Raw genomic sequence first — 27,779 nt, 5'->3', positions numbered from 1 at the left:
CTGTCAAAGAAAGCGGTACTCACATATAACAGTCATTCCATCTGTAATCCATACAGTCAAAAGACTGAAAGTATTCCAGTGAGGGGATTTTTTTTATTTAAAAAAGGCCAAGTTAGTTTATCTGGCGTTCAATATACTAGATACAGTTAGGCCTGCGTTTCATACATCTGGAATTAGCAAACTAATGTGCTGGGGTTGGGAAAACATATATGTACCCATACTAGAATCTGTCAAAGAAAGCGGTACTCACATATAACAGTCATTCCATCTGTAATCCATACAGTCAAAAGACTGAAAGTATTCCAGTGAGGGGATTTTTTTTATTTAAAAAAGGCCAAGTTAGTTTATCTGGCGTTCAATATACTAGATACAGTTAGGCCTGCGTTTCATACATTTGGAATTAGCAAACTAATGTGCTGGGGTTGGGAAAACATATATGTACCCATACTAGAATCTGTCAAAGAAAGCGGTACTCACATATAACAGTCATTCCATCTGTAATCCATACAGTCAAAAGACTGAAAGTATTCCAGTGAGGGGATTTTTTTTATTTAAAAAAGGCCAAGTTAGTTTATCTGGCGTTCAATATACTAGATACAGTTAGGCCTGCGTTTCATACATCTGGAATTAGCAAACTAATGTGCTGGGGTTGGGAAAACATATATGTACCCATACTAGAATCTGTCAAAGAAAGCGGTACTCACATATAACAGTCATTCCATCTGTAATCCATACAGTCAAAAGACTGAAAGTATTCCAGTGAGGGAATTTTTTATTTATTTAAAAAAGGCCAAGTTAGTTTATCTGGCGTTCAATATACTAGATACAGTTAGGCCTGCGTTTCATACATCTGGAATTAGCAAACTAATGTGCTGGGGTTGGGAAAACATATATGTACCCATACTAGAATCTGTCAAAGAAAGCGGTACTCACATATAACAGTCATTCCATCTGTAATCCATACAGTCAAAAGACTGAAAGTATTCCAGTGAGGGGATTTTGCTTATAAAAAATAATATATTTCATTGTGGTGCGAGTTGAATCGCAACAATGAAGAAAAATACTATTAAGGGACGAGGACGCGGTCGTGGTGGTGTCCGTGGAGCCTCTGTTGCTGGTAGAGGACGTGGCCGTTCGGCCCCAGGCGCACACAGTAGGGAACGAACTCCCTCAACTAGCCGGCAGAATGTACCGCAATATCTCGTGGGGCCCAATGCCGCTCTTAGGATGGTAAGGCCTGAGCAGGTACAGGCATTAATCGATTGGGTGGCCGACAGTGGTTCCAGCACGTTCACCACATGGTCTTCCACCCAGTCTTCTGCGGAAAGCGCACAGGTGGCACCTGAAAACCAAGCCCATCAGTCTGTCACATCACCCCCAAGCATATCAGGGAAACGGTCTGAGCCACAAGTTATGCAGCAGTCTCTTCTTCTGTTTGAAGACTCTGCTTCCAGGGTTTCCCAGGGGCGTCCACCTAGCCCTTCCCCAGTGGAGGAAGACATACCATGCACTGACGCACAACCACTTATGTCTCCAGATGAAGAGGACATGGGAATACCACCACAGCAGAGTCACCGACTCTCTGATGATGACGAAACACAGGTGCCCACTGCCGCGTCTTTTTGCAGTGTGCAGACTGAACAGGAGGAGGTCAGGGAGGGAGACTGGGTGGAAGACGATGCAGAGGACGATGAGGTCTTAGACCCCACATGGACTGAAGGTCGTGGCGATGACTTTCACAGTTCAGAGGAAGAGGTAGTGGTGAGACCGAGACAACAGCGAAGCCAAAGAGGGAGCAGGGGGCCAAAGCAGACGAGCCGCCGCCCCCAGAGTTCGCCTGCTACTGGACATCGCCAACAGGGACCCAGCCCCACAAAGGCAGCTTCAAAGAGTTCCCTGGCATGGCACTTCTTTAAACAATGTCCTACCGACAAGACCCGAGTGACTTGCACGCTCTGCCATCAGAGCCTGAGGCGAGGCATTAACGTTCTGAACCTCAGCACAACCTGCATGACCAGGCATCTACATGCAAAGCATTAACTGCAGTGGGGTACACACCTTAAAAACCAGGCACTCGCTGAGGCTCCCCCTGCTCCCTCTACCGCTGCTGCCTCGGCTTCCGCCTCGAGAGGAATGTTGCCACCTGCCGAGCAGCAAACAGAGGATGTGCCACCGACACCACCACCACCGCCACCGTCAACTAGCGTCTCCACTATATCACACAGCAGCGTTCAGCTCTCAATATCTCAAACCTTAGAGAGGAAGCGCAAATTCCCCCCGAGTCACCCTCGAGCCCTTGGCCTGAACGCCAGCATTTCTAAACTGCTGGCCTTTGAAATGCTGTCATTCCGGCTGGTGGACACAGACAGCTTCAAACAGCTGATGGCCATGGCTGTCCCGCAGTATGTGGTTCCCAGCCGCCACTACTTCTCCAAGACAGCCGTGCCTTCCCTGCACATGCAAGTGTCCGATAAAATCAAGTGTGCACTGCGCAACGCCATTTGTGGCAAGGTCCACCTAACCACAGATACGTGGACCAGTAAGCACGGCCAGGGACGCTATATCTCACTAACTGCACACTGGATGAATGTAGTGGCGGCTGGGCCCCCGGCGGACAGTTCCTTGGCGCACGTCCTTCCGCCCCCTAGGATCGCAGGGCATCATTCTCTGCCTCCTGTAGCCTCCTCCTCCTACTCGGCTTCCTCCTCCACTGCTTCCACCAGCTCATCCGGTCAGCCATACACCTTCACCACCAACTTCAGCACAGCCCGGGGTAAACGTCAGCAGGCCATTCTGAAACTCATATGTTTGGGGGACAGGCCCCACAGCGCAAAGGAGTTGTGGCGGGGTATTGAACAACAGACCGACGAGTGGTTTCTGCCGGTGGGCCTCAAGCCAGGCCTGGTGGTATACGATAATGGGCGAAATATCGTGGCAGCTCTGGGACTAGCCGGTTTGACGCACATCCCTTGCCTGGCGCATGTGCTGAACTTGGTGGTGCAGAGGTTCATTCACCACTACCCCAACATGTCAGAGCTGCTGCATAAAGTGCGGGCCGTCTGTGCGCGCTTCCGCCGTTCACATCCTGCCGCTGCTCGCCTGTCTACGCTACAGCGGAACTTCGGCCTTCCCGCTCACCGCCTCATATGCGACGTGCCCACCCGGTGGAACTCCACCTTGCACATGCTGGAGAGACTGTGCGAGCAGCAGCAGGCCATAGTGGAGTTTCAGCTGCAGCACGCTCGCGTCAGTCGTACTGCCGAACAGCACCACTTCACCACCAATGATTGGGCCTCCATGCGAGACCTGTGTGCCCTGCTGCGCTGTTTCGAGTACTCCACCAACATGGCCAGTGGCGATGACACTGTTATCAGCGTTACAATACCACTTCTATGTCTCCTTGAGAAAACACTTAGGGCAATGATGTTAGAGGAGGTGGCCCAGGTGGAGGAGGAGGAGGAGGATGAGGGCTCGTTTCTAACACTTTCGGGCCAGTCTGTTCGAAGTGGCTCAGAGGGAGGTTTGTTTAAGCAGCAGAGGACATGTTCACAAGTCGCCAGCCAAGGCACTGTACTGGAGGACGAGGAGGATGAGGAGGAGGAGGTGGAGGGGGACGAGGATGACGCAAGTTCACAGCGGGGTGGCAGCCCAGGCCCATCACTGGTGCGTGGCTGGGGGGATACGGTGGACGATGACGATACGCCTCCCACAGAGGACAGCTTGTCCTTACCCATGGGTAGCCTGGCCCACATGAGCGAATATATGCTCCAATGCCTGCGCAACGACAGCAGAGTTGCCCACGTTTTAACGTGTGCAGACTACTGGGTGGCCACCCTGCTGGATCCCCGGTATAAAGACAATGTGCCCACTTTAATTCCTGAACTGGAGCGCGACCGTAAGATGCGCGAGTACAAGCGCACGCTGATAGAGGCGCTCTTGAGAGCATTCCCACATGTCACAGGGGAACAGGTGGAAGGTGAAGGCAGAGGAGTGGCAAGAGGTCGCCAACGCAGCTGTGTCACGGCCAGCTCATCTGAGGGCAGGGTTAGCATGGCAGAAATGTGGAAAAGTTTTGTCTCCACGCCACAGCTATCTGCACCGACACCTGATACGGAACGTGTTAGCAGGAGGCAGCATTTCACTAACATGGTTGAACAGTATGTCTGCACACCCCTCCACATCCTGACGGATGGTTCGGCCCCATTCAACTACTGGGTTTCGAAATTGTCCACGTGGCCAGAGTTAGCATGTTATGCCTTGGAGGTGCTTTCCTGCCCGGCGGCCAGCGTTTTATCTGAACGCGTATTCAGCACGGCAGGGGGCGTCATTACTGACAAGCGCAGCCGCCTGTCCACAGCCAACGTGGACAAGCTGACCTTCATAAAGATGAACCAGGCATGGATCCCACAGGACCTGTCCCTCCCTTGTGCAGAGTAGTCCTTATTAACTGCCTAAAACATGTCTTGTTGTGCTACGGGCCACTTCTTTATTTGATACAAATTTTATGAAACCCACAGTTGAATGAAACTCTTCTCTGTCTGTATGAAGCCATAACCTCTGCCATGCTACCTCTGTCTTCTGTCTGGGTGCTGAGGCCTAAGTCAAATAAAGCGGTCTTCTGCTGTGCTGGGGGATATGAAGCTAATCTCTGACCTCTCTCCTCTGTCTGGGTCCAAAGGCCTAAATCACTGAAAGAGGCCTTCTCCTGTGGTGTGTGATATGATGCCAGAATATGTGCTGTGGGGCCTCTCTCCTCTTCCTGGGTGCAGGGGTCAAATAAACTAAATTGTGGCCTACTCCTGTGGTGGTTGATATGATGCCTGATTCTCTGATGTGGAACCTCTCTCCTCTGTTTGGGTGAAGGGGTCAAAGTAACTAAATGGTGGCTTCTCCTGTGGTGGCTGATATGATGCCAGAATATGTGCTGTGGTGCCTCTCTCCTCTTCCTGGGTGCAGGGGTCAAAGTAACTAAATGGTGGCTTCTCCTGTAGTGGCTGATATGATGCCAGAATATGTGCTGTGGGGCCTCTCTCCTCTTCCTGGGTGCAGGGGTCAAAGTAACTCAATGGTGGCTTCTCCTGTGGTGGCTGATATGATGCCAGAATATGTGCTGTGGTGCCTCTCTCCTCTGTCTGGGTCCAAAGGCCTAAATCACTGAAAGAGGCCTTCTCCTGTGGTGTGTGATATGATGCCTGAATATGTGCTGTGGTGCCTCTCTCCTCTTCCTGGGTGCGGGGGTCAAAGTAACTCAATGGTGGCTTCTCCTGTGGTGGCTGATATGATGCCAGAATATGTGCTGTGGTGCCTCTCTCCTCTTCCTGGGTGCGGGGGTCAAAGTAACTCAATGGTGGCTTCTCCTGTGGTGGCTGATATGATGCCAGAATATGTGCTGTGGGGCCTCTCTCCTCTTCCTGGGTGCAGGGGTCAAAGTAACTCAATGGTGGCTTCTCCTGTGCTGATTGATATAAAGCTGATGGTTGTGCCATCTGACATGGTTGCCAGGGTCTGATTCAATGGGGGCCTACTCCTGTGGTGGGTGATCTAAATGCCTGATTCTCTGCTGTGAAACCTCTCTCCTCCGTCTGGGTGTAGGGGTCAAAGTCTTTCAAAGTCGCCTTCTCCTGTGCTGATTGATATGAAGCTGATGGTTGTGCCATCTGACATGGTTGCCGGGGTCCCATTAAATTGTGGCCTACTCCTGTGGTGGTTGATATGATGCCTGATTCTCTGATGTGGAACCTCTCTCCTCTGTTTGGGTGAAGGGGTCAAAGTAACTAAATGGTGGCTTCTCCTGTGGTGGCTGATATGATGCCAGAATATGTGCTGTGGTGCCTCTCTCCTCTTCCTGGGTGCAGGGGTCAAAGTAACTAAATGGTGGCTTCTCCTGTGGTGGCTGATATGATGCCAGAATATGTGCTGTGGGGCCTCTCTCCTCTTCCTGGGTGCAGGGGTCAAAGTAACTCAATGGTGGCTTCTCCTGTGGTGGCTGATATGATGCCAGAATATGTGCTGTGGTGCCTCTCTCCTCTGTCTGGGTCCAAAGGCCTAAATCACTGAAAGAGGCCTTCTCCTGTGGTGTGTGATATGATGCCTGAATATGTGCTGTGGTGCCTCTCTCCTCTTCCTGGGTGCGGGGGTCAAAGTAACTCAATGGTGGCTTCTCCTGTGGTGGCTGATATGATGCCAGAATATGTGCTGTGGTGCCTCTCTCCTCTTCCTGGGTGCGGGGGTCAAAGTAACTCAATGGTGGCTTCTCCTGTGGTGGCTGATATGATGCCAGAATATGTGCTGTGGTGCCTCTCTCCTCTTCCTGGGTGCAGGGGTCAAAGTAACTAAATGGTGGCTTCTCCTGTGGTGGTTGATATGATGCCTGATTCTCTGCTGTGAAACCTCTCTCCTCCATCTGGGTGTAGGGGTCAAAGTCTTTCAAAGTCGCCTTCTCCTGTGCTGATTGATATAAAGCTGATGGTTGTGTCATCTGACATGGTTGCCAGGGTCTGATTCAATGGGGGCCTACTCCTGTGGTGGGTGATCTAAATGCCTGATTCTCTGCTGTGAAACCTCTCTCCTCCGTCTGGGTGTAGGGGTCAAAGTCTTTCAAAGTCGCCTTCTCCTGTGCTGATTGATATGAAGCTGATGGTTGTGCCATCTGACATGGTTGCCGGGGTCCCATTAAATTGGGGCCTACTCCTGTGGTGGGTGATCTAAATGCCTGATTCTCTGCTTTGAAACCTCTCTCCTCCGTCCGGGTGTAGGGGTCAAAGTCTGTCAAAGTCGCCTTCTCCTGTGCTGATTGATATAAAGCTTATGCTTGTGCCATCTGACATGGTTGCCGGGGTCTGATTCAATGGTGGCCTACTCCTGTGGTGGGTGATCTAAATGCCTGATTCTCTGCTGTGTAACCTCTCTCCTCCGTCTGGGTGTAGGGGTCAAAGTAACTAAATGGTGGCCTACTCCTGTGGTGGGTGATATGATGCCTGGTTCTCTGCTGTGGGACCTCTCTCCTTTGTCTGGGTGCTGTGGTCAAAATAATAGTAAGTGACCTTCTCCATTGGTGGGTGACTTGAAGCCTGATTCTGTGCTATGGGACCTCACTCCAATTAATATTGTTTAATTTTTATTTATTTTATGTTAACTCATCATTTCCCTATCTACATTTGTTTGCAGGGGATTTAACTACATTTTGCTGCCTTTTGCAGCCCTCTAGCCCTTTCCGGGTGTGTTTTACAGCCTTTTTAGTGCCCAAAAGTTCGGGTCCCCATTGACTTCTATGGGGTTCGGGTTCGGGATGAAGTTCGGGTCGAGTTCGGATCCCGAACCCGAACATTTTTCGAAAGTTCGGCCGAACTCGTCGAACCCGAACATCCAGGTGTTCGCTCAACTCTAATCCCTAGTAATGATATCACCTCTGGGTATAGATAAGACAGGATCCACCATTCACCACAGGTGATTGTCAAAGCTTATCTATTCTTTCCTTGTACAATGACCTCTGCACAGGTGACAGAGCATGCCTAGAAAACTCTCCCATGCAAGTCAATGAGGTCCCCTCCAGACCATTGTGTCTATGGCCCATGGGGCTGCTGTAAAGCAATTTTCTTAATGCTTTCAAAATGCTGTTAAGAACAGCTCAAGCAAGATGGCTGCCCCCATAATATTGTTTAGGAAATAAACAATTAAAAAAATCTGCAATCTGAAAATAAAAACAGATTAGATAAGGAGGAGATGTGTTACTATGTTAGTTTTAACTGGCAGATAACATTTTTGATGACAGTCACTCATCTGACTTTCTCAGGCTATTCAATCTGAGGGGGAGGGAAGAGGGGTGAGGGACTATTATAGTTTCACACATTACACTGATGATTGAAGTGCTCATCTATGGGCATATTTATCTAGGCCTATCAAGAGAACAATAGAGCTACTATACTGTCATCCCAATTCTACTAATCTACTATTACACTAGCAGATAACATTTGTCCCTTGCAGCAGCAGTAAAATAACAATGGTAACCCTAACCATATAGGATTTTTATCTCTCTGCGCAGACTGTTAGAGAAGGACAATATTTTGTATTTCATTTTCAATAGTATAGTACTACTGAAATGAAAAAGAAAAAGGACATACATTTTTTTTTATGAACATTCAGTTAAAAAATACCCATTTCTGACAGAAGGGTCCCTTTAATAAAGATAATCTATCATACTTACCAGTGAGTCACAAGAACAACCAAAACTGTTCACCTTGGCCCCATGGATAACAGAGCATTGGAAAGGCTCAGACAGCTCTTTTGGCAAGGAGGGCTCATAAACTGTCTGCTTAAGTAAATGGTTAAGACTTCCATGGGTTCCATTATTGGGTGCAGGTTCAATGTCTAACAAGTCTGCAAAACACACCAGGTGTGAATATGTAAAATGTACAATGTTACAGTATACTCATTGTAACAGTATTATAAAATACAATGAAACAACTCACCACACAACAAATTATAGATTTCTATATTCTCAAATGGCGGCACTTCTATGCCATGCTTTATCTTAGACCCATATCCAATAAACAGAGCCTGCAATTAAAGTTATCTTAATAAGATTATTTATGACCATTCCGATTTAGATTTGTAGTGCCCCCCACCCCCTTATCTAAGAGTGTAAGTCATGTATTTGCGTGTTCCTGACTGCTATGAAACCGATGCTTGTCATGGAAAATTAATTTATAACCATAACAATAAGTCACTCCTATTACGGGTTATCAAATCAGTCATACATACATGGGCAATCTACTTATTACTGTTTTATGTGTTCGGAATACGCTCAGATAGTCCTTAAGTGTCCTTATGTCATTTATGGTTTGAAGTATGTAAATAATTAACCAATATAGGTTTTACAATAGGACCTCTATGCTGTGGAAAAGCAAGCAAGAATATCGACAGCACAGAGGCACTTTAACCCAACAATGTAAAACACAATGAACTCAAATAACCTTTATTAATATAAGAAGAAAAGTATATTCAAGCTCCAAGGTGATTTTCTTTTACATGAAGTATAGAGTAATATACTATTGGAAGCATTTATTTTCCTTAATTTTAGAAACTCCTTGTTTGTGCCCCTATGGACTACTACAGTATGTTTTCAGAACCACTGATGCTCACCACAGATACATTGCATAAGTATACCAACTTGCATATAGTAATTAGGCTTGAGCGAATAGACCTTCGGATCATAGAAGTCGATTTGTTCAAAAACTTCATTTTTAATGCTGTGTCTGTACAGCATTTAAAACATTTGAAAAATAGGATTCAGAAGTTGGGTTTGTACTGGCTAGTACCTCGGTAGCAAAGCCCACTTCGGATTACTATTTTAAATGGTTTTTCAATACGTAGATAGCAATACCATAGTAATTCACCAAAGTCTTGCGCGACTTCGAGGCGAGACAAAGTTTGGCTCAAAGGTGCCAATACATTTTTATGCTGTACCGAAACAACACTAAAAAGGAAGTTTTTGAACAAATCGACTTTGGATCGATGATACAAAGGTCAATTCACTCAAGCCTAATAATAATGTAATGTGCAGTGGGTGTGTACCCAAAGTACCAGCTAATTGGTTTGACTTTGGACTAGACCAGGGCTGGCCAACCTGCGGTTTTCCAGCTGTTGTAAAACTACATTTCCCACCATGCCCTGTAGGCTGATAGCTGTAAGCAGTCTAGGCATGCTGGGAGTTGTAGTTTTGCAACAGCTGGAGAGCCGCAGGTTGGCCAGCCCTGATCTAGACCTAAGGGTGTTATCCAAGTATTGCAGAAAACCCCCACTCACATGTATGCATGCATTGTTTAGATTTCTGCAACAAATGTGCTGCATGTGGACATGCTCAAACACAGTCTCCAGGAAAACTACAGCCCCTTTCCCTAGAGACCAGGGTGTGGCCCTAAAGAATTTGGGGTTTCTGCATGTTTACAAGAAAAATGTACACAGAAAAAATACCCCCATACCATTTTTCAGGCATAAAATGTCACAAACCCTGTGTTTGTGACTTTTTAAATGCCACTGCAACAAAACTTTGTGGCATCTCTATTCCGCCCTGGTGACAAAATTTTGAAAAAGGGACGTGGCTAGAGTCTAGAGGGGTGGGACTGGCAGAGCCTGGCAGATTTATCTTAATTTATAACAGTTTTCTTGGGTAAATGAAGATATAAATCTACTGCAGCTCTGTGCTTCCATAGATTTTGGTTTGGGAGCATGGACTGCCAGAGAAAGCGCCTAATATATGACGAGGCCTGCACCTCGTCATACATTTATGCACATCCTAAGGCAGAGCAGGAGATATCGTAGACCGGTGTAAAACGCTCCATGATAAATTCCCCCCATACAGTTTTCTGATTACTGTTTACTGGTCTATCTTTTTTTTATCGCAGCATGCTTTTCTCTTTAAAAGCACTCTTTGTGAAATCCTGAAATGGCCGAAATTACTGGAAAGAAATTGATGAACAGAATTTTTAACTTGACATAAAAACAACTGATAAAAATGTTCAATCACAACCAATATAAAACACAATCTTACAGATTTGATTACCTGCATACTCTTGAACAGGTTATCAGAACCATGAAAACCACCTTTGCATACTTTTACCTCGTCCGGTGACCTATAATTAAGAGTAGACACTAACTAGAGCATTTACATAAAGACAAATCGTAAAGGTAATACCAAAAATATAGTATTTACTGAGATCATTTACACAACAGGTAATACATAAATACATAATGTTCATAGTAAATCTTATATTTATATATTATCTTATGAATTATCCTAATATAATGCTGTTAAATGCTATAATGATAATTCTTACAGAATATCATACATAAAATATAGCATTTACGAAGAACATAACAGAATGATAATTCAGACATAAAATAGCATAGTAAATAGGATTTACTAACCGCATTATATACAGGGAGTGCAGAATTATTAGGCAAGTTGTATTTTTGAGGATTAATTTTATTATTGAACAACAACCATGTTCTCAATGAACCCAAAAAACCTCATTAATATCAAAGCTGAATATTTTTGGAAGTAGTTTTTAGTTTGTTTTTAGTTTTAGCTATTTTAGGGGGATATCTGTGTATGCAGGTGACTATTACTGTGCATAATTATTAGGCAACTTAACAAAAAACTAATATATACCCATTTAAATTATTTATTTTTACCAGTGAAACCAATATAACATCTCAACATTCACAAATATACATTTCTGACATTCAAAAACAAAACAAAAACAAATCAGTGACCAATATAGCCACCTTTCTTTGCAAGGACACTCAAAAGCCTGCCATCCATGGATTCAGTCAGTGTTTTGATCTGTTCACCATCAACATTGCGTGCAGCAGCAACCACAGCCTCCCAGACACTGTTCAGAGAGGTGTACTGTTTTCCCTCCTTGTAAATCTCACATTTGATGATGGACCACAGGTTCTCAATGGGGTTCAGTTCAGGTGAACAAGGAGGCCATGTCATTAGATTTTCTTCTTTTATACCCTTTCTTGCCAGCCACGCTGTGGAGTACTTGGACGCGTGTGATGGAGCATTGTCCTGCATGAAAATCATGTTTTTCTTGAAGGATGCAGACTTCTTCCTGTACCACTGCTTGAAGGTGTCTTCCAGAAACTGGCAGTAGGACTGGGAGTTGAGCTTGACTCCATCCTCAACCCGAAAAGGCCCCACAAGCTCATCTTTGATGATACCAGCCCAAACCAGTACTCCACCTCCACCTTGCTGGCGTCTGAGTCGGACTGGAGCTCTCTGCCCTTTACCAATCCAACCACGGGCCCATCCATCTGGCCCATCAAGACTCACTCTCATTTCATCAGTCCATAAAACCTTAGAAAAATCAGTCTTGAGATATTTCTTGGCCCTCTCTTGACGTTTCAGCTTGTGTGTCTTGTTCAGTGGTGGTCGTCTTTCAGCCTTTCTTACCTTGGCCATGTCTCTGAGTATTGCACACCTTGTGCTTTTGGGCACTCCAGTGATGTTGCAGCACTGAAATATGGCCAAACTGGTGGCAAGTGGCATCTTGGCAGCTGCACGCTTGACTTTTCTCAGTTCATGGGCAGTTATTTTGCGCCTTGGTTTTTCCACACGCTTCTTGCGACCCTGTTGACTATTTTGAATGAAACGCTTGATTGTTCGATGATCACGCTTCAGAAGCTTTGCAATTTTAAGAGTGCTGCATCCCTCTGCAAGATATCTCACTATTTTTGACTTTTCTGAGCCTGTCAAGTCCTTCTTTTGACCCATTTTGCCAAAGGAAAAGAAGTTGCCTAATAATTATGCACACCTAATATAGGGTGTTGATGTCATTAGACCACACCCCTTCTCATTACAGAGATGCACATCACCTAATATGCTTAATTGGTAGTAGGCTTTCGAGCCTATACAGCTTGGAGTAAGACAACATGCATAAAGAGGATGATGTGGTCAAAATACTAATTTGCCTAATAATTCTGCACGCAGTGTAATAATTCATACAGATAATACATAAAATATAGAAACGTAGCTAGTAGGAGGACAGCTGCCCTGGGTTAACTGAGGAAGGGGCCCACCAAGGGAAGAATAGTCTGGCTTCCCTGCTCTCAGTCTGGTGCAAGGCCTGGACCGATGTCTGGGAGACCTCCCTTTGTAAGGTGTGCCACACTAAGTCAGTGCCACAGCTCTCACTCACTCTCAGGCACAAAAGTGATACCCACTCTGTGGCTGGCTGAGTGCAATGACGCAAGCTAGTCATTTGCTGCTGCGCCAGCTCAGCAGTGAGTGAATAACTTGCGTCATCCCACGCAGCCAGCCACAGAGCAGGATGTCGCTCAAGGTGGGAGGGAACCAGCAGCAGCCAGGCTCACACGCAGCCAGCCACAGAGCAGGATGTCGCTCAAGGTGGGAGGGAACCAGCAGCAGCCAGGCTCACACGCAGCCAGCCACAGAGCAGGATGTCGCTCAAGGTGGGAGGGAACCAGCAGCAGCCAGGCTCACACACAGCAAGCAGAAGTCTGAAAAAAGAGAGAGCCCCCTGACTAAGAATATTAGAGGAGGGACAGTTATTGTGGAGGATTCAGGTATGTTTTAGAGGCTGATACTGTATGAGGGGCTGATCCTGTGGTGGAAACATTGTATGAGGGGCTGATACTGTGGTGGACTGACTGTATGAGGAGCAGATGCTTTGGTAAATTCACTGTATTAGGGGCAGATAATGTTGTGGGGAATTCACTGTATAAGGGGCAGGTACTGTGGGGAATAAACTGTATGAGGGGCAAATACCATGGTTGATTCACTGTATGAGGGGTTGATATTGCGGAGGACTTACTGTATGAAGGATTCATTGTATGAGGGGAAGAGTGGTGGCCAATGGAGGGCAGAGTGTGTGCCACTGGCACATTAGGGTCAGAGTTGTGGTATTTAGAGGGGCAGACTGGTCGCAATTGGTGACAGAGTGGTAAAATATTGGGGCAGAGTAGTGGCATTTGGTGGCAAAGTGAAGGCATATTGGTGACAGAGTGGTGGCTTGTTGAGAATGAGAGAAATAGTCTTAAGGTATATAGTGTCAAGACAGAACTTCAGATCTGTGTGAACCTCGCAGAAGGGAGTACAAAGATGTACCACAAATTCCTGGCCAATAGGGAACTCTTCGATATATAATACAGTCTGTATCCCATTGCAAACCTCTGCTACAGGTTGCTAGACTACAGTTACAGCCTCCATCATTCTATAAGAAGAACAGAGACTAAATGCACACTGATTCAATTTAGGTTTTTTTTGCAGCCCCATTGAAGTTAATGGTTCCACATACGGGCCGCAAAAGAATAATGGACACAGAAAAAATATGTTAGTGCGCATGAGCCCATAAGCTGTATCTACCACCACAGCTCCTTAAGCAGTAGACATTTTGGGTAAAATCGCCTTCTTCTCCACTGTTACTGACATTCTTTTAATCCCTTCTCCAATCCCAGTCCCTATTTCACGATATATCATTTCACTGTAAAGGTCCAATGTCTATAGGACCACAGGGAATTGGAACCCCAATTAGACAACTGGTTCACTTACAATCAGTCTTGGACTTTTACGGGTACTCCTGGCTAAAGACACAGCTAGCTAACATATCTAAAAACCTGTGGTGCTTAAAAGTTTGTGAACCCTTTAGAATTTCCTATATTTTTGCATAAATTTGACCTAAAACTACGCCAGATTTTCACACAAGTCCAAAAAGTAAATAAAGACAACTAAGGCCTCTTTCACACTTGCGTTGTCCGGATCCGGCGTGTACTCCACTTGCCGGAATTACACGCCGGATCCGGAAAAACGCAAGTGTACTGAAAGCATTTGAAGACGGAACCGTCTTCCAAATGCGTTCAGTGTTACTATGGCACCCAGGACGCTATTAAAGTCCTGGTTGCCATAGTAGTAGTGGGGAGCGGGGGAGCAGCATACTTACCGTCCGTGCGGCTCCCCGGGCGCTCCAGAGTGACGTCAGAGCGCCCCATGCGCATGGATGACGTGATCCATGTGATCACATGATCCATGCGCTTGGGGCGCCCTGACGTCACTCTGGAGCGCCCGGGGAGCCGCACGGACGGTAAGTATGCTGCTCCCCCGCTCCCCGCTACACTTTACCATGGCTGCCAGGACTTTAGCGTCCCGGCAGCCATGGTAACCACTCTGAAAAAGCTAAATGTCGGCTCCGGCAATGCGCCGAAACGACGTTTAGCTTAAGGCCGGATCCGGATCAATGCCTTTCAATGGGCATTAATTCCGGATCCGGCCTTGCGGCAAGTGTTCCATATTTTTGGCCGGAGCAAAAAGCGCAGCATGCTGCGGTATTTTCTCCGGCCAAAAAACGTTCCGTTCCGGAACTGAAGACATCCTGATGCATCCTGAACGGATTTCTCTCCATTCAGAATGCATTAGGATAATCCTGATCAGGATTCTTCCGGCATAGAGCCCCGACGACGGAACTCTATGCCGGAAGACAAGAACGCAAGTGTGAAAGAGCCCTTAGTCAAACGAGTCAAAAATATTACACATTTATTTATTGAGAAAATCCAAAATCACAGGTCTGTGAGTGGCAAAAAGTACATGAACCTGCAGGATTAGCAGATTATTTAAAGGTGTATTTACAGTCAGGTATTTTGAATTAATGGAATCACAATCAGGTGCGAGTGAGCAACCTGTTTTATTTAACCCTTTTACCCTCAGAGGTTTTTTCGTTTTTGTGTTTCCCTGCTTTTCCGGGTCCATACATTTTTTCATTTTTCTGTATAAATAGCCCTAAGAGGAATTGTTTTTTTGTGGAACAAGTTGTACTCTCTAATGGAACCATTTAAAAATTGCATACAATGAATTGGGGAGCTGGAAAAAAATTCCAAAAGGGGTGGAATTGGAAAAAAAACACAATTTCACCACAGTTTTATGGGTTTCGTTTTTATAGCATTCTAAAACTGACTTGTTACTTTCATTTTCTGGGTCAGTACAATTGCAGCAATGCCACATTTACATCGTTTTTCAAACCTTTTTCATACTGAAAAAAAGAACCTTGAAAATTTTTTTTTTCTCTTTTCATCATCATATACTGACACCTATAACTTTTTTGTAGTTATGTGTACAGAGCTGTGTGAGGGCTTATTTTTCTGAGAGGTGATCTGTACTTTTTATTGATACTATTTTGGCGTGTATGACTTTTTAATAATTTTTTGTGGGTGACGCGACCAACAAAGTTGAATTGGACATTTTGACTTTTTTTCCATTTCACGTTTTCTGTATAGGATAAATATTTATATTTAATTGTATTATTATTTATAATGGTACAGGTGTTTTCGCATGCGGCCATGTTTTTTTGTTTATCGTTTATTAAAATTTTGGGGAAAGTGGGATGATTTGTATTTTTTATTTTTTTTATAACTGCACTTAGTGGGCTTCTGAATAAGTGGAGTTTAAAGAACCAGAGTTTAAGACAAGGAGCAAGAAACTAAGATTTGCTAGATTTTCCTTGTTTCCTTGTATGTTGTTGGCTTGATTCTAGCTAGTCCTCCAACTGCAGCAGACAGGATCTTAATCTTAACTCATATTAACTGTTTTCCTTCTTTGCTGTTCATCCCCATCTAAACATGTGCTCCATGGACAATGCTACTTAGGCTACTTTCACACTACCGTTCAGAGCGGGTCCGTCTGATGTCTGCTCAGACGGATCCGCTCCTATAATGCAGACGTTTGTATCCGTTCAGAACGGATCCGTCTGCATTATAGTTTGAAAAAAATTCTACGTGTGAAAGTAGCCTGAACGGATCCGTCCAGACTTTACATTGAAAGTCAATGGGGGACGGATCCGTTTGAAGATTGAGCCATATTGTGTCATCTTCAAACGGATCCGTCCCCATTGACTTACATTGTAAGTCTAGACGGATCCGCTTGCCTCCGCACGGCCAGGCGGACACCCGAACGCTGCAAGCAGCGTTCAGGTGTCCGCTTGCTGAGCGGAGCGGAGGCTGAACGCCGCCAGACTGATGCATTCTGAGCGGATCCGCGTCCACTCAGAATGCATTAGGGCTGGACGGATGCGTTCGGGGCCGCTTGTGAGCCCCTTCAAACGGAGCTCACGAGCGGACACCCGAACGCAGGTGTGAAAGTAGCCTAAGTGTATGTCTTGTGCAATGTATGCGTGCCTTGAAGAGCCATTCGAGGGTGAATACATTTGCACTAGATGCAATCACGTTGCATATTTGGAAGCCCAGATCTTAAATCTAAATAAGCAGCTTGAAACACTTCGGGGCATTGCAAAACTGGAGAGGGGCTTAGAACTCACTGTGCAGGCACTGACTGGGGTCAGTGAAATGGAGGTGGGAGGAGGAGGGGAAGATCAGGACTATCAGGTCAGCAGTTGGGTTAATGTAGGAAGAAGGAGTAGAGGGAAAAGTGCCAGGGAGGCTAGTCCTCAGCTGGAACGCCCAGTAAATATGCCTGTTTGGATGATATTAGTGATGAAAGCCCAGGGACAGCAACACTGCAGCAGGGCATTTCTTCTAGCAACCAGGAGGATGCCCCCTGCAGGAAGGATGGGAAAAGGAGTGCAGAAAAGGTCAGACAGATGCTGGTGGTAGGGGACTCTATTATTAGGAGGACAGACAGGGTCATCTTTCGCAGAGACCGTGAATGCCGAACAGTGTGTTGACTTCCGGATGATCAGGTTCGGCATATTGCGGATCGGATTGACAGATTGCTGGGTGGGGCTGGGGAAGACCCGGCGGTCATTGTATACATTGGCACCAATGACAAAGTCAGGGGGAGATGGAAGGTCCTTAAAATGATTTTAGGGAACTAGGAGAGAAGCTCAAGTCCAGGACCTCCAAGGTAGTGTTTTCAGAAATACTACCAGTGCCACGAGCCAGAGTCACCAGAGAGACAACGGGAGCTTAGGGAGTTAAATAAGTGGCTCAGAAGCTGGTGCAGGAAGGAATGGTTTGGATTCATGGAGAACTGGGCCGACTTCTCGTCGGTTACAGGCTCTACAGTAGGGACCTTAATGGGGAGGGTGCAACTACTCTGGGGGGAAAATGATTAGACGGCTGGAGGAGCTTTTAAACTAGGATCTGGGGAGAGGGTGGGGGATCATACTAATAAGGGGTAGATAGTGTAGATAGAGAGTGGGATATAGGAGGGGACAGTGGGGATTTAGTGGGGGCTGGGGTTGGTGAGGAAAGTAGAGAGAAGACTGGGCAGAACTATACACCAATGAAAAATAGAACTGCTGGTAACAAGAACTTGCTACATACAAACATCAACCAAGGTAACCCAAAAATGCATTTTCACAAATGCCAGAAGTCTAGCTAGCAAAATGGGGGAGCTGGAGGCTATTGTACTAGAAGAACACATAGATGTAGTTGGTGTGGCTGAGACATGGTTGGACTCTTCACATGACTGGGCTGTAAATATTGAGGGTTTTACACTATTTAGGAAAGAAAAGGTCAATAGAAAAGGTGGTGACGTGTTCCTGTATGTGAGGAGTGATCTGAAGGCAAGTGTGAAAGAGGCAATTGTGGGTGAGGATGGTGAGGATGTTGAAACCTTATGGGAGGAATTTCAAAGGGATATAAACACTGAAATTTGGATTAGTATTTTGGACTCATTTGTTTGATTTGGTCATCTTTATCTACTTTTAGGATGCGTGTGAAAATCGAATGTAGTTTTAGGTGAAATTTATGCAGAAATATTGAAAATTCTGAAGGGTTCACAAACATTCAAGCACCACTGTAATAATACTATCGTCAAAGGAGATCCAGTTTAGGCTCTGTTTAGGGCACTTTCACACTAGCGTTTTTGTTTTCCGGTATTGAGTTCCGTCACAGGGGCTCACTTCCGGAAAAAAACTGATCAGTTTTATCCTAATGCATTCTGAATGGAGAGCATTCCGTTCAGTATGCATCAGTTCAGTCCCTCTTATGTTTTTTGGCCGGAGAAAATACTGCAGCATGCTGCAGTTCTCTCCGGCCAAAAATCCTGAACACCTGCCGGAATACCGGATCAGGCATTCATTTCCATTGAAATGCATTAATGCCGGATCCGGCCCCAAGTGTTCCGGCAAAACGGCGAAGCGCACACATGCGCAGACCTTTAAAAATGAGAAAAAGATAAATACCGGATCCGTTTTTCCAGATGACAACCGGAAAGACTGATCCGGTATTGCAATGCATTTGTGAGACGGATCCGCATCCGGATCAGTCTCACAAATGCATCTGTTTGCGTCCAGATTGCAGGATCCGGCAGGCAGTTCCGGCGACAGAACTGCCTGCCGGAATTCTCGACCGCGAGTGTGAAAGTACCCTTGCAGCTGCACTGATCCTCCTGATCAGTCATAGGAGCAGGCAGGACATCGAAAATTATGGCAGGGCCGTATCCATCTCATGACAGACACCAACAACATGCCACAAACATTATTAGAACAATCAATTTTCTATCATTTTTCCAGGTTAATTTTGATCAGATAGTTTTTATTGAAGTTTTGCTTTTAACAACTCGAAAAAGAAAATTCCACCTCTCTCAATACACATGTCATTTCAATTACCAAGAAGAAGGATCAACAGCAGGTCCGTAACTACCGCTTTTAGTGTGCTTTCACACGTAGATTTTTAGTGGTATTTTTCTGAACTTTTGCATTTGTTGTGCTAAAAACACCAGCTCCAGATGTTAGCTGAAGGTCTATGGGAATTATGAAATGCAGGACATACAGGCACTTTTATATTATTAGCATTTTTGTTAATTAGGTGGCTTTTCTGTCTTTGTTGCTTTTTTTCAAAAACTCGGCATGCTGTAGCTTTTGGCGTTTCTTTCATGCATTTCGACAAAACACCTTCTCAATTGGGGAAAAACGTAATGAAAAAAATGCCAGTGGTAAGCTACATTGTGTGCAAAAAATTCCAGAAAAAATGCCACAAAAAACACAAATGGCTAAAAAAAACAAGAGTGCTTTTGCTGGCAGTTTTTTTTTATATCTAAAATTTCTGTGTATAAGGACCCTTAAAGAGTCATATATTATCATTTCTCCACTACATCCCAGTATTAAACTCCCAAGATTCTTTCTCTTACTAGGGTTAAGGGAGCTAAGCCAGGTTTTGATTCACAGGCCCCAAATATCCTCCAACTTTTTAAAGGGGTTTTAAGTGGTTTTCCAAGTGTTTAATATCGATGAACTATCCTCAAGATAGGTCATCAATACCTGAGCGGTAGGGATCCAACAACTGGCACCCTGCCAGCTTACAGCTTGCCAAGCAAAGCGCCATCCATTGGATAGCGCTGTGTTTGGTATTGCAGCTCAGCCCCACTGACTTTAATAGGACTGTTCTGCATCTAGGCCATGTGACCAATGAACATGTTGTCACTGCCCTAGGAAGTGCCCACAGCGCCCACGGAGCACTGCAGCATCTTTAAACAGCTGAGTGGTGGGGGTGCTGGAAGTCGACCCCCACCAATCAGATATTGATGACCTATGCTGGGCATAGTTTAGCAATATTAAACACTTATGATCAGTCTATGTAAAAGGACCGGAACCCTAAGATACGTTCTAGAGCAGGGATGGCCAACCTGCGGCTCTCCAGCTGTTGCAAAACTACACTCCCAGCATGCCCGAACAGCCTACAGCTAGCAGCCTGCAGCAGTTCATGGTGGGAGTTGTAGTTTTACAATAGCTGGAGAGCCGCAGGTTTGCCATCCCTGTTCTAGAGGAATTGTACTAAATTGTATTTCAAAAACCTTATCAATTAGGTCCAGTAGTTCCATCCAATGCCTCCATTCTCAAATATATTAAACCCTAGCCCAAGGATTGATGTTTGGTACACACATCACCTGATCTATATCCCATTTTAAACAATAAACCCAGGGTTTGGTATACTCTGTGTAGGAGATACACCTATGATGAACTTAGCACTTCATTGACCGCAACTTAGGGTCAAAGTTGATGAATGATGAAACATGAACGTCTGACTTTTTCCTAGGGGATCGGAAGTGGAGGTTGTAAATTTCAGTTTAGACTAAATAATTGACTTACTTTGCAACTTGCCATTTTGGATCACAGTAAAAGTGAAGCGACTCAATTCTATCATTGTTGGCAAAGTGTAAGCGTTTTGGTAAGTATTGCTTCAGAAATGGCTTGAAGTGCTGATCACGTTTTCTACACTGATGAGAAATACAGTAAAGGAAAATAAACAGCATACAGTTTATGTAAAAAGTCCCTCAAGTAGCATCCAATAATTTCATAAAGGCCGGGTTCACATCACCATTTCATTTTCCATTCTTCTGACAGAAGAACAAAAAACAACAAAAAAAAGGATACTGTATTTTAAGCATCCGTTATGCTCAGTTATGCACATTTTGGATCCGTTTTAGCCAATTCTGTCTGAGATCCGTTATTTTAGACCAAAAAAGTACTACCCAAAGTATTTTTTCCATCTAAAATATAGCTAAAAATGTGCATAACTGAGTATAATTAATGTTTAAAATACAGATTTTTTTTTTTTTCTCCAGATGGATCAGAAGAACAGAAAATTAAACGGTGGTGTAAACCTAGTCTAATGCTGACAGTTGTATGGAGCTCACATGGTTGCAGATATAGCTATATAAACATTTAAAAAAAATAAGAGAAAAAGAGGAGGCGGCATAGTTGCTACACTCTGAACAGTCTCGACTGCAAACCAACTGACGATCCACCGCACGTCTGTGCCTCCAGCACAATATAGTGGTGCTCAAGCCCAACAGCAATAAATATAGTCCAATATGTAGAAAATGATAAGTGTGGCACTCACCAATGTAGTAAAAAAAAATAATCCTTTATTTCATCCGGGATGACGCCAGTGGCCCGAGGAAGCACAATGCCGCGCAAAACGGCCGTCGCCGCTGTCATGTTGAGCTCTGCTGAATGTTATCCCGGATGAAATAAAGGATTATTCTTTTTTTACTATTTGATATTTAGCTATAAACATTAGCTTGATGTTCTGAAGATCTAATATGAAATATAAGTCAACATTAGTTAAAAGATTGTTGAACTATTAGGTCATCAGATCGTCAATAAGATAGGTCGTCAATATCAGATTGGTGAGGGTCCAACTTGCGCACCCCTGCTGATCAACTTTATGAAAAGGTCACAGGGCTTGCATGAGCACTGCCGCCTTTTCACAGCACAGTGTCATACGTTGTATAGTAGCCATGTTTGGTATTGCAGTTCAGTGCCATTCACTGAAATAGGACAGAGCTGCACAAAAGCCAATGACTGTTGGATGTGATGTCACAGGCCGAAGACACCACAGGCCTATGACACAACAGTTCCTGAAAACATCTGATTAGGGCTCATGCACACAACAGTATGTATTTTGCAGTCCACAAAACACGGACCCGCAAAAAGTATGGATGACACCCGTGTACATTCCGTATTTTGTGGAACAGAACAGCTGGCCCCTAATAGAACAGTCCTATCCTTGTCCACAATGCGGACAATAGAACATGTTCTATTTCTTTGCGGAACGGACATACGGAAACAAAATGCATGGAGTAACTTCAGTTTTTTTGAGGACACATCTAAATGAATGGTTTTGCCTAAGGTCCGCAAAAAAATGGAACTGGCACAGAAAGAAAATATGTTCATGTGTATGAGCCCTTAAGTCAAACTCTGGAAGCCACCGATCAAATATTGATTGCCATCAATATTTAAAGCGTACTTAACCTTTCAATAAACGTTGATCAATAGTACAGTGTGTGTACATGAGAAATAACACTTTCTGGCCACTACATCACTTATATCTGGCATTTTTATTAGCAGTTTTCTTCTGTACATTCTAAACATCTAGTTTCCAGTTCTTTTAGAGATGGTGGGCTGAAAGTGGCAGCCATCCACTGAACACAGAAAGAGTAGAAGCTGCTTCCTAAGCTTCTCTTACTCATAAAGAAGTATTCCCCAGGATCATGAAGGACCTTATAGAGAGGTCATTGACCTCTCTGACCTGTATTGATTGTGAATTTAGTACTTGTGCTATAATATAAATCTCCTATGTAGATGTGCAGTCTCTTTAGTAGACTTGTATACATGTGTAATACAGTTCTGATCAAAAGTTTAAGACCACTTGAAAAATGGCAAAAAATCATATTTAGCATGGCTGGATCTTAACAAGGTTCCAAGTAGAGCTTCAACATGCAACAAGAAGAAATGGGAGTGAGACAAAACATTTTTTGAGCATTCAATTTTAATGAAAACAACAAATAAACTGAAACAGGCTGTTTTTCAGCTGATCAAAAGTTTAGGACCTTCCCTCCAAAAAAAAACTAAACCCCCCAAAACAGAAATCGAACTTCCAAACATGAACTCAGTAATGAGTAGCTCCGCCGTTATTGTTTATCACTTCCAAAATTTGTTTCGGCATGCTTGATGCAAGCGTTTCCATGAGGTGAGTGGGATCATTTCTCCAAGTGGTGAAGACGGCTGCACAAAGGCCAACTACTGTCTGGAACTGTTGTCCATTTTTGTAAACTTCCCTTGCAATCCATCCCCAAAGGTTCTCAATTGGATTTAGATCAGGGGAACACGCAGGATGGGCCAAAAGAGTGATGTTATTCTCCTGGAAGAAGTCCCTTGTCCTGCGGACATTGTGTACTGTAGTGTTGTCCTGTTGAAAAACCCAGTCGTTACCACACAGACAAGGGCCCTCAGTCATGAGGAATGCTCTCTGCAACATCTGGACATAGCCAGCGGCCGTTTGACACCCTGCACTTCCTGAAGCTCCATTGTTCCACTGAAGGAAAAAGCACCCAAGACCATTATGGCGACCCCTCCACTGTGGCGCGTAGAAAACATCTCAGTGGGGTCTGCTTGTCATGCGGGTAACTTTGGAAACCATCAGGACCATCAAGGTCAAAAAAAATCTCATCAGAGAATAAAACTTTCTTCCACCTTTGAATGTCCCATGTTTGGTGCTCCCTTGCAAAGTCCAAACGAACAGTTCTGTGGGTTCAAGAAGACAAGGTCTTTGAAGACGTTTTTTGTTTTTGAAGCCCTTCAGTCTCAGATGCCGTCTGATGGTTATGGGGCTGCAGTCAGCACCAGTAAGGGCCTTAATTTGGGTCGAGGATCGTCCAGTGTCTTGACGGACAGCCAATTGGATCCTCCGGCTCAGTGCTGATGAAATTTTTTTGGGTCTTCCACTTGACTTTTTTGTTCCATAACCCTCAGGATCATTTAAGAAATTCCAAATGACTGTCTTACTGCATCCCACCTCAGCAGCGATGGCGCGCTGTGAGAGACCCTGCTTATGCAGTTCAGCAACCCGACCACGTTCAAAAAGGGAGAGTTTTTTGGCCTTTGGCATCACAACGTGTGACTACCTGACAGAAAATGACAATGAATCCACATCTTTGCACAGATTTGGACCTTTTAAAGGCATGTGGTCCTAAAATTTGGATCAGCTGAAAAACAGCCTGTTTCAGTTTAATCGTTATTTTCAATTAATTGAATGCTCAAAAAATGTTTTGTCTCACTCTCATTTCTTCTTGTTGCATGTTGAAGCTCTACTTGGAACCTTGTTAAGATCCAACAATGTAAAATATGATTTTTTTTGCCATTTTTCAAGTGGTCTTAAACTTTTGATCAGGACTGTATAATCCTCCTGTGGAGTAGTCTGTCTTAAGTAGTCAATGCATTTTTCAAAGTGAAAAGTAATTAGTGAGGGGGGTTTGGTATTGGGAGGTAAATAGATGATAACATAAGAACTAGTCGTTTCTCACTGATAAAAAATATTACAAAGTTTCTTGTTGTAGCTTGTACTATTCATTTACACTCACCTAAAGAATTATTAGGAACACCATACTAATACGGTGTTGGACCCCCTTTTGCCTTCAGAACTGCCTTAATTCTATGTGGCATTGATTCAACAAGGTGCTGATAGCATTCTTTAGAAATGTTGGCCCATATTGATAGGATAGCATCTTGCAGTTGATGGAGATTTGAGGGATGCACATCCAGGGCACAAAGCTCCCGTTCCACCACATCCCAAAGATGCTCTATTGGGTTGAGATCTGGTGACTGTGGGGGCCATTTTAGTACCGTGAACTCATTGTCATGTTCAAGAAACCAATTTGAAATGATTCGAGCTTTGTGACATGGTGCATTATCCTGCTGGAAGTAGCCATCAGAGAATGGATACATGTTCTCATTCTGTTTACGCCAAATTCGGACTCCATTTGAATGTCTCAACAGAAATCGAGACTCATCAGACCAGGCAACATTTTTCCAGTCTTTCACAGTCCAATTTTGGTGAGCTTGTGCAAATTGTAGCCTCTTTTTCCTATTTGTAGTGGAGATGAGTGGTACCCGGTGGGGTCTTCTGCTGTTGTAGCCCATCCGCCTCAAGGTTGTGCGTGTTGTGGCTTCACAAATGCTTTGCTGCATACCTCGGTTGTAACGAGTGGTTATTTCAGTCAACTTTGCTCTTCTATCAGCTTGAATCAGCCGGCCCATTCTCCTCTGACCTCTAGCATCCACAAGGCATTTTTGCCCACAGGACTGCCGCATACTGGATGTTTTTCCCTTTTCACACCATTCTTTGTAAACCCTAGAAATGGTTGTGCGTGAAAATCTCAGTAACTGAGCAGATTGTGAAATACTCAGACCGGCCCGTCTGGCACCAAAACCATGCCACGCTCAAAATTGCTTAAATCACCTTTCTTTCCCATTCTGACATTCAGTTTGGAGTTTAGGAGATTGTCTTGACCAGGACCACCCCCCTAAATGCATTGAAGCAACTGCCATGTGATTGGTTGACTAGATAATTGCATTAATGAGAAATAGAACAGGTGTTCCTAATAATTCTTTAGGTGAGTGTATATAAAGTTGTGTGAAAGTACAGTGACTCTAAATCAAGGAAAAAACCCTTAATGTTGATTGTTAACAATATTTTCTGATCCATTACCATGTTCATGTTACACCGATACACAGCAATTAATATGTGGTGTCTGTGTACACCAAACAGCATTATCAATTTATGTAAAAGAGCACATAAATCTTGCTGTAATTTAGATTAGTGGCATAAATCATGGAACATACACAGTAAATCAGATTGGATTTGTACTTACTGATAGGTTCTTTGCAAGCTCTGCATAGTCAACTGAAAAACACATTCTGAAAGATTAGACACTTGAAGATGAAAATATGTTGTTAAAAGTCAAATATATGTATACAAGTGTATATTTTATGCAAGCAATGGTGTAGCTAGACTATTCTGAAACCTATACAGGAAACCATTAGATATACCTGCCTGGTTACTGAAACTACCTGTTGATAAAGGCATGCTTGCCGAAACGCATCCTGGTTGTAGGACACATTGATTTGATGCAATAAAACATCATAACTAATTGTCAAGACACGACTGCTGGGATTTCTTCTATATTACAAGTGGAGATTGCTTCGTTCTATCCCGTGCGGCATGCACTGAATGAGTGCTGGCTGATTCATTTTCTTGGTTACTGCACATGACCGCTGCAGCCAATCATTGTCATCAGCAATCTACAGCTGAGGACAGTGATTGGCTGTAGCGGTGAGGTGCAGAATCCAAGCATGTCACAGTAGTTTGCAATGTTGACTTTAGGCTGCTGCTGACAGCGATTGGCTGTAGAGGTTACCGCTGCTGTAGGAAAACAAACAGTGGCAGGAGTATTGGAGAAGCGCCACACAGAACAGAGCTGAAGTAAAGAGTAAGTACAGTATATGATGTTTTTATTATTTTAACACATTGTAGGGTTTGTCTGAGAATTTTAATTATCTCAGGCAACCATTTTAAGATGACCATATAGTGCAGATTTCAGCTTTCTAAGGCCTCATGCACACGGCCGTTGTTTGGGTCCGCATCTGAGCCGCCGTTTTCCGTGGCCCCGCAAAAAAAATATAGAATGTTTTATTCTTGTCCGTTTTGTGGACAAGAATAGGCATGTCTACAATGGGCCGCCCGTTCCGTTCCGCAAATTGCGGAAGGCACACGGGCGGCTTCCGTTTTTTGCGGCACGGTCGTGTGCATGTAGCCTAACAGACTTGTCTTTCATGTTAATCATTCTAAGTGTTAACAAAATATGTTAAAGGACAGGACGTGGGCTTGAACTGTCATCTAGGCTTTAATTTACAGGAAACAAGTCTGTTGTTAAGCACAATCAATTTACAAATACTGTATTCCTGTACTTGCCAGGTTATTTTCTGTATGCCACTGAATGCACTTGATGGTTTAACGTGTATATATATATATATATATATATATATATATATATATATATATATATATATATATATATAAAGAAAAAAAGGGGGATGGCAGCACCGTCACAATGGAACTTGGAAGAGAAGGGTGCACAGGCCCAAATGTGGATATAAGCCAATCCAACAAATATAGAAAAGGGAAAAAGGGCAGCACTCCACTGGATTAAAATAAAATAAACTTTATTTACCCAAAGGCTGTAGCGACGTTTCGGCTCTTACACAGGAGCCTTCCTCAAGCAGTGTGTACACATCAAAACTCTGAGTATATATAGTGTTACAATCAATCCAAGACAATTACATATTAAGTGGACATAATTAATAAAGAATCAAAATACATGATACATTATAAATATATGAAGCAATGAAATCAAACATACAGAGACATTGAATCGTGATACATACAATTGTGAAATAATATAGTGAATATAAATAGTACAATACATTTGTATTCCATAAATCACATAACGAGTGCCAGCTGTAGATAATTACATAAAGTGCAAAGTGCTTACTGTTACAGGTGATACATATGATGGATGCAGGAGGGAGAGCGGCTGTAGTCCATGTAGACATGTGCGATCCGGCGTACCTGAATCGCCAATGCGCATGCCCCTATGACGCATAAACTGTGCTTCCGTCTGGCATTAGCCTCGTCACGTGACGCGTGCGCTCTTGGGCTGTAACGCTAACGCCGCCATTTTGAATAAGGGCAGAACGCCCACTGAATTACGCTGCTACTGAGAACAACTAGTAATCCCGATATACCACAGGCTCAGGGTGAAAAAAAGACATATAGCAATGTCCGAGTGTCGCAGTGGCTAAGTGGACTAGGGAGAGGGCCACACCTACAAATTGAAGTGGAGCACCCTACTATGACCATAGAGCGGAAGCGCATCCGCATGTAAATGCAGAGTCGCACCGCTACACCGGTCAAAAATCCATCCATCGCCACCTCACTCTGAGGGTTCTCCTCATCACACC

The 27,779-nt window shown here is 44.2% G+C and overlaps 1 protein-coding gene across 2 annotated transcripts in view; it reads right to left on the bottom strand.

The window, feature by feature from the left end:
* ENPP1 (ectonucleotide pyrophosphatase/phosphodiesterase 1) overlaps positions 1-27,779 on the bottom strand; it is a 164,159-nt gene that overhangs the window by 41,038 nt on the left and 95,342 nt on the right. For both annotated transcript variants that reach the window (XM_040429149.1, XM_040429150.1), the window contains exons 14-18: positions 25,631-25,662; positions 20,565-20,692; positions 10,562-10,631; positions 8,469-8,556; positions 8,204-8,376 (exon numbers count right to left, since the gene is read on the bottom strand). In XM_040429149.1, coding sequence (XP_040285083.1) covers positions 8,204-8,376; positions 8,469-8,556; positions 10,562-10,631; positions 20,565-20,692; positions 25,631-25,662 — 491 coding nt within the window. The remainder of the gene's footprint in view (positions 1-8,203; positions 8,377-8,468; positions 8,557-10,561; positions 10,632-20,564; positions 20,693-25,630; positions 25,663-27,779) is intronic.

Source organism: Bufo bufo, chromosome 4 (genome assembly GCF_905171765.1).
Source record: "Bufo bufo chromosome 4, aBufBuf1.1, whole genome shotgun sequence".
In the NCBI taxonomy this organism is placed as follows: Eukaryota; Metazoa; Chordata; class Amphibia; order Anura; family Bufonidae; genus Bufo; species Bufo bufo.
The sequence above is the reverse complement of the archived record's forward strand: the minus strand, read 5'-3'. Positions and strand labels throughout refer to the sequence as shown.